The sequence below is a fragment of the Ipomoea nil genome, unplaced genomic scaffold, assembly GCF_001879475.1.
Source record: "Ipomoea nil cultivar Tokyo-kokei standard unplaced genomic scaffold, Asagao_1.1 scaffold2283, whole genome shotgun sequence".
Classification (NCBI taxonomy): domain Eukaryota; kingdom Viridiplantae; phylum Streptophyta; class Magnoliopsida; order Solanales; family Convolvulaceae; genus Ipomoea; species Ipomoea nil.
The window spans coordinates 2,044,564-2,051,850 of NW_017618711.1; the positions used below are offsets into that span (position 1 = coordinate 2,044,564).

At 37.0% G+C, this 7,287-nt stretch overlaps 1 protein-coding gene across 4 annotated transcripts; it reads left to right on the top strand.

Moving 5' to 3' along the window:
* The first annotated feature begins 2,733 nt into the window (after positions 1 to 2,733).
* LOC109151382 (probable calcium-binding protein CML13) lies at positions 2,734 to 7,055 on the top strand. Of its 4 annotated transcripts, none has more exons than XM_019299382.1 (3): positions 2,734 to 2,782; positions 2,835 to 3,290; positions 6,755 to 7,055. In XM_019299382.1, exon 2 carries the CDS (start codon positions 2,838 to 2,840, stop codon positions 3,279 to 3,281), a length of 444 nt encoding a protein of 147 aa, XP_019154927.1. In that variant the 5' UTR covers positions 2,734 to 2,782; positions 2,835 to 2,837; the 3' UTR covers positions 3,282 to 3,290; positions 6,755 to 7,055. The 4 variants fall into 4 exon arrangements, with proteins under 4 accessions (XP_019154927.1, XP_019154929.1, XP_019154928.1 ...); XM_019299384.1 differs by having other exon boundaries at positions 2,735 to 2,771; positions 2,838 to 3,290; XM_019299383.1 differs by having other exon boundaries at positions 2,748 to 2,788.
* The last annotated feature ends 232 nt before the right edge of the window (positions 7,056 to 7,287 follow it).

A 7,287-nucleotide genomic window follows, 5' to 3' on the forward strand; every position in this document is an offset into this window, starting at 1 on the left:
AAAATCCTTGATGGATTTATAATTCTCAAAAATGAAAGAGAATAAATATCACAACACGTTTGTTGTTGAAGTACAATTGCTTTACTCAAACTTAAAATAGTGAAGCAATTGATTGAGTAATTTCCTCTTAAAATAAGGAAATTATAGAAATGAATATGTACCATTGGTACTTATTAAGGGGCTTATTTATAAAATAAAGGAGATGGAAAATCAAGTATTATATCGACCTGTAGATCGAGCATTTCCTTAAAAGGAATTTCACATACTATTTATTCTATGTCCAAATAATCTCCCGCAGTAGATAAGGACCATTTTAACCTAAAAGGATGATGCAGGACCAGAAGTCCGATACTTCAAAACGTCATTTTGAATACCCTTTTCTTTGAGACCGAAAATTTCCAAATTCACATTTTCTTTTTGTAATTTGTAAAGAGTGATTTGGTGATTCTCCAAGAAAGAAAAGGGAATGAAGTTAATTAATATCCTTAAAGGTATAAAATACATCTTTCGATAAGTCATTTGAATATTGGCATTATGTTAAACGCCATGACTTGGATTGATATATTATAAATCAATTTAAGCTTTAAGCATCTTAAAGTCTAAGGGATAAAAAACCTTGATCCACATGAACTCCAGAAGAGTGATAATATATTTATCCAGAAGATTTGCTCCAATGACAAGTTAGCAAATGTATACCTAGAAAATACCTATGAGAAACCCCTGATGAATTTATAATTTCCGAATGAGGATTTTTTTTAGTATTATTAAGTGCCATTATTTACTCTTTAAAGAGTTGCGAATGGGGTTATTATCCTCATGTAGAAGGAATAATATGTACCATTATGTGCTCAATAAAGAGTTGATAATTGACTTATTTATTATCTCAGTCAATATTGATGGTGTAAACATCAATGAAATATATAAAGAGCTTGATGATGTCAGTTCATGTTTAAAGACTGAGATCGATTTTTTTGAAATAAAAAGCTTGTGAAAGCTATAAGTATTATCTCGACTTGAAGATCGAGTTTTTTCCGTAAAAAATTTTTATACACCAGTCAGCCTACATCTAAAAATGTTTTTCACATGTCTATATGCATAAGTGTCATGTTTTTATCAAACTAAAGGTTGCCTAATAATCTCTTGAAGCAGATAAGGAACCATTTGGACTCAAAGTCCCTTACTTCATTATCGTTGGAGCACCTTTTTAGAACCAGAAGTTCCATAATCGCAACATGCAATGCATGATATTTGCGATGAAGTTACTAGCAAAATTTAGTGCCCCCCCTACAAATGAAGTACTTGAATAATGATTAACATATCCTCCGGTATCTTCGAGATACAAAGACATGACATTTATGTAAGAAACCATGATACGGTTTTAATAGGCTACTTGGGTACTGGCTGTTTTGTTTGATCCCCGCAATGCCAAGTCCAAACTGGTTATACAATGAATTTCCCTAAATGTTCAAAATGAGGACAATAACACTTGTGTTGCACAAATGTTATATGAGCTCTAGAAGAGCCATAAGATTATACACTACTCTAGAGACAATCCAGAAGATTTGTCCAATCCATCTCTTCAAATTTTGAAATATATGTAGAACTTGAAGATTGTTATCTTCAGGGGGAGACGGGAAGTACATTTACTCGAATCAATTCGGAAGATTGGACGTAAAATCCTGAAGATTAAGTCATAAAAGACTAACAGTTGCGCACTATTTGCAACACAACGGGAACTACATTTACTTGAATCAATCCGGAAGATTGAACGTAAAATGCTGAAGATTAAGTCATAAAAGACTAACAATTGCGCAGTATTTGCAACGCATAAATACATAAATATCATGTACTCTTTTCCTCACTAGTTTTCTCCCATTGGGTTTTCTAGTGTGGTTTTTAACGAGGCATGAGTATGATATAGTAATGACAATGAGGAAAAGTTGCTTAAATAGACAAACCCCAAAATCCTGAAGATTATGCGGTTTGCGCCTTGAAGGCTTATGGTTGTACTCTTTTTCCCTTAACTAAGTTTTTCCCACAGGGTTTTCTTAAGTTAAGGTTTTTAATGAGGCGACCAAATACAATATATGTTTTTACATATATCATGTACTCTTTTCTTCAACTAGGTTTTTCCCACGTGGTTTTCCTAGTGAAGTTTTTAATGAGGCATGAATATATTTTCTATTGTACTCTTTTCTTGTCTAGGTTTTTCCCACCGGGTTTTCCTAGCAAGTTTTTAACGAGGCAAGACTATGGACAAATAATGTCCAAGGGGGAGTGTTATAAATATATATACTTAGTGGACATTATTATGTAACGGACATATTTATGTCCTCATTATGTTTACCGTTACGATTATCTTATATATATTCCCATGTACAATGTAAGTGATGATGAAAAATAAAATCATTCCCCTTTTTCACTTTTGTCTATATCTTTCTTCCTGCAAAGTTCATCGGTTAGAGCTAATGGCCAACGGGCACAAACAAACAACATTACAACAATTTGACAATTGATCTAAATCAACTAGACTAAAATGTTTTAATTTTCAGTTATATGAAACATTGAAACCTGTTTGGTCGAGCTAAACATGCTTCATGTTTCCAAATTACTGTACAAGATTGTTTGGAAGGAAAAAGTACGGAGTCAAACTTTATTTAATTGCATTTCGACCCCAATTTCATCAAGCATAAGTATTGTACGCAATCGAAACGCAGATACGTAGAAAACCGTAAGGAAAAACTGCGAGAGAGAGAGAAAGAGAGAGAGAGAGAGAGAGAGAGAGAGAGAGAGAGAGAGAGAGAGAGAGGGAGAGAGAGGAGAGAGAGAGAGAGGAAATGGGGAAAGATCTGACCGAAGATCAAAAGTCCTCGATGAAGGAGGCGTTTACGCTCTTCGACACTGACGGCGACGGCAAGATTGCGCCGTCGGAGCTGGGGATTTTGATGAGGTCTCTCGGCGGGAACCCGACCCAGGCCCAGCTCAAATCCATCGTCGCCGAAGAGAAGCTCACCTCTCCCTTCGATTTCAAACGCTTCATCGACCTAATGTCGAAGCACCTCAAGCCCGAGCCCTTCGACCGCCAGCTCCGAGACGCATTCAAGGTCCTCGACAAGGAGGGCTCGGGCTTTGTTGTCGTTTCAGATCTCAAGCACATCCTCACCAGCATCGGCGAGAAGCTCGAGCCCGCGGAGTTTGATGAGTGGATCCGCGAGGTCGATGCCGGATCCGGCGGCAAGATCCGCTACGAGGACTTCATTGCTCGCATGGTTGCCAAGTGATATCCTCCTGTGAGTGCATTTCTCTTCATACATTTTTTTTTTTTTTTCATTCTGACTCCTTAAACTCAAGAATAATCTGTCGATTTCTTATTTTTTCTGTTTTATCTATTTATTTTAATTTCTCTAACCTTTTCTTTTTGGTGATGCGAACATTGTTGATTTTGTGAGAATGTAGGAATTGCGTAGGCTATATAAGTGGGCATTTATAGTATTGCGGAGGTCTATATGGTATTTCTAATGGATAACTTTAGGATCTTGTGCAGTAAATGCCTTAATCCACTTTAGTTGGGTCTTGGGTGAAACCTCATTGAATTAGAAACGTGTGCCATGCCTTTGTTTTTAAAGGATGGTAAACTGCCTCCAGGAGAGGAATAGCTCATTAATTGGAAGTTATCCATTTGCACAGTTTAGGATACCTTTGTCGAGGAAAAGTAGAGAAAAGTTTGCATCTTCAGGAACATGGGGTGGATGTGAACATTACTTTTTAAAGTTTATGTAGATTCTTTTTGTCTTTTACTAGTTCAAGTAGGGGGAGGCTAATTGGGGGAATCTGGGAAGTTGTGGCTTTCAATCCTATAGGTTCCTTGATAATTTGGAACACATGGGACCTTGCTATGGGAAGCAATAAAAAGGTTTTCCTTTGAACCAGTGCTACAACTAACTACGTATCAGTGTTGCAAAAATTGGCCTAGGTGCTGCATTGGTATTAGGAGCCCCTAGGTCGAGCGGATTTCCGTGTTAGGTGCCTGCCGTCCGACATAGTCAGACTAGGTGGTCAAATCTGCTGATTTATTTATTTATTTTAATTGGGTTGTTTTGCTCAAAACAATGTAGTTTTGAGTGAAACAAACCAAAATCCTAATTATTCGGCGGAAAAAGGGAAGAAATCAAGAAAAGAAGCCTCAGCAGCTTGCAAGCATCACCCCTCACCTCATTGTCGTCGTCAGCTCGGCTCTTGCAAGTTGTGGCGTTGGCCACTTGGCCCATTGGACTAAAACTTCACATTTTGAAATTGGCTAGTCAGCTTAGCTTCAAATTTGACAAAACCCAGTCACCGCCGTGGCGCTACCAGCTCTGCAGTACTTCGCCGAGTCACTGCCACCAGCTCTGCAGCTCATAGCCTCGCAGTCTGGTAGTCGTTGCCAGGCTCTTCAATCTTATTCTTCACTAACCTTCAATTTATTTTACCTGAATGCCAAATGGTTTATATAAATTGTGAGCTCTGTTGCTTGTGGACCTTGTGAGCTCTGTTGATTTATATAAATTGTGAATGTTTGTGGAAAAGTGGCAGACTGGCAGTAGTGTATATGGAGATTGGAGAATGTGGAGAATTAAAATTATTAAAGCAATAAATAAATTATTTTAATAAGACAAGTGGAAGATGGCAGACCACTGGTTTTGCACTTTCCCTTTTATTATTATTAATTTTTTACATCTTAGGTGCCTGCCTAGGCGCTGGTTGCCCATCGGGCACCTGATGAGCACCTAAGGCCTTCTACAACACTGCTACGTATTGCATTTGGACGATAAGGGGAACTGCATGTATACATGAAAGTGTATTGTAGTCATTGGAAGTCATAAAAAGTTTGCTTATTTGGGAATACAATAGTTATAAACATTATGTATAAAATTTGTGCAAGTCCTTTTTCCTTTATCAGTTAAAGCAGCCTTGGGAAACCTAGGAAGTTGTTGTGGCTTCCTATATTATGGTTGTGTGGTGATTTGAAAAAACCATGTGACTTTGTTATGGAAGCCAGAAAATTGTTCTCCTTTAAACCAGTGCAACCTCTTACTGTATGTTGCATTTGGACGTTAAGGGAACTACATAATTGCAATAAAAGCATTGTAGTCACGGAGGAGTAGTGAAAAGTTTGCTTTCTCAGGAATATGATAGTTATATACATAATGTTAGGAGTTTGTGCAGATTCTGTTGTCACTACATAGAGGATGGATACTTGGGAGAACCAGGGAAATTGTAGCTTCCAATTCTGTGGGTTTGGTGATAATTTTTGCATTCATGTGATTTTGTTATGGGAAGCCAGAATAATGTTCTTTAAACCAGTGCAACCTCTAAATTTATGTTGATTTTGGACGTCGAGGGAAGTTGGGAACTACATAAATGCATGACTGCATTTGTACTTCTCACAGTATACTTCTGGTTTTTCTTTCTTTATGTTTGTCTTCCTGTGTCTTAACATCTTAAGGTCCTTCCCTTAACCAGAATCTTGAAAATTTTAACATTCTGTTTGGATTGAGTTCCTTAAAGAGCAATACATGAACTTACCTTCCAAATAAAGTTGAGTAGAGATTATGAGAAAGTTATGCATTAAAAACAGAAGGCCTATTATAGTATTGCATCCCTTCTCCTCTGGGGATGCAAAGATGCAGGTTTGAAGAGGAATGGCATTTTATAATGTGATGTGATAGATAGTCAGATTTCAAAAAGAGTTAGCATATATGGATGTACTAAAAGCTATTCTTTTTGTTTTTGTTTGTTTTTTTTATTTTTTTATTTTTTTTATTTTTTATATAATATCTCTAAACATAGTGTCCTAACCATCCAACATTTTGCCACCCAAGCTAACCATCAAGTGAACCTGGAACAATCCTCATTATGCCAGATTACTGCTGAAGAAACCATAAAAAGTTAGTATTTTAGTAGGGGATTTTAAGTTGTGTTTTTTTCGTCTCCACCCTGCCAACCCACCTACTCTGGCTTGTTACATTAAAGGTGATTTGTGTATCTACTCCAACAATGATACTATTGTTCCATATTAATTTGGAGGATGATCTGGGTAATGTGTACAGTTAAATATAGCTTACACCCTGTCCTATACTCATAAGACGGGTTTAGCTCTTTCCTAGGCCTAATAGGGATCCTAGTCCTACCTGATAGTTACAACTGTTGATTTAAGCAATTCCTTCTCCTATCCACTTCCCTCTCTGATCTACTCATAAAAGCCTATTCGTACTAGCCTTTTCCCATTCCTAGTTAACGTCAGACGTTTAACCCCTTTCCCACAACCTATTCACACAAAAGCCAAGACTCCTACCAGCCTCCAGTTAACCTGAGACCCATTGCACAATGAAGAACCTGCACAAGATTTCATTTCCATTATTGGTATGATACCAATGCCCTCAAAACATATGGTTCACTAAATGCTTTTTCACATTCCTAAATTTTTATCCAACTTATTCCCATGTTTGAACCAAACATTATTTTTAAAAGATAGTACACATAAAGGCTTATTAATACTGTACTACGATATGATGATTTATGAACTAGCAGTATTTTATTACCTCTGGCAGATATTTTCAAGCAATGAATTCTATATTCAACTTTCTTCATCTGTCTTCCTCCTCTCACAGACCTTTATATATTGAAATTGAGCTTTTATGACTTATGATATACATCTACATCATATATAAGCAATCTTTGACTTGTTCAGTTTGCTCCATATCTTTGGATGCAGGTGGCAGCATACACCATTGGTTGTATCTAGATGAAGTGAGGTCAATGTGCTCCTTCATCTTATAGTCTAGTATTTTGTTTGGATGCTGAAGGGCGTTTTAATTAACTGCCTTCATGAATTTTTTTCTTCTGTCGGTGAACATTTTGTGGGGGGTCGTGTATTTGGTTCATAATTGTCTAAACCCTTCACCTTTAGAATTGAGAAGTACTGTTTGCAAGTTTGTTTTTTATTTGGAACTCATAATTCCTGTGTACAGTTTCATTGAAACTCGAAGACCAGTTATTTATATTCCTTGTGCTATATTCATTTGTGTTTTCTGTGTTATCCTCATGTATTGGTATCTGAAAGTTGATAGATGATAAAGGACGCAGGTGGTGAAATGGAAAGTGAAGGTTAATTGTGCCATTGAGAAACAATTTTGTTGGCCATGGTTGAAGCAGTGAAGCACCATGGGGCACACATAGGAAAATGTCCATTCTTATATGCTGACAAGTGACAATAATGCTAACACCCAAAGCGGGTAGATTCGTTGT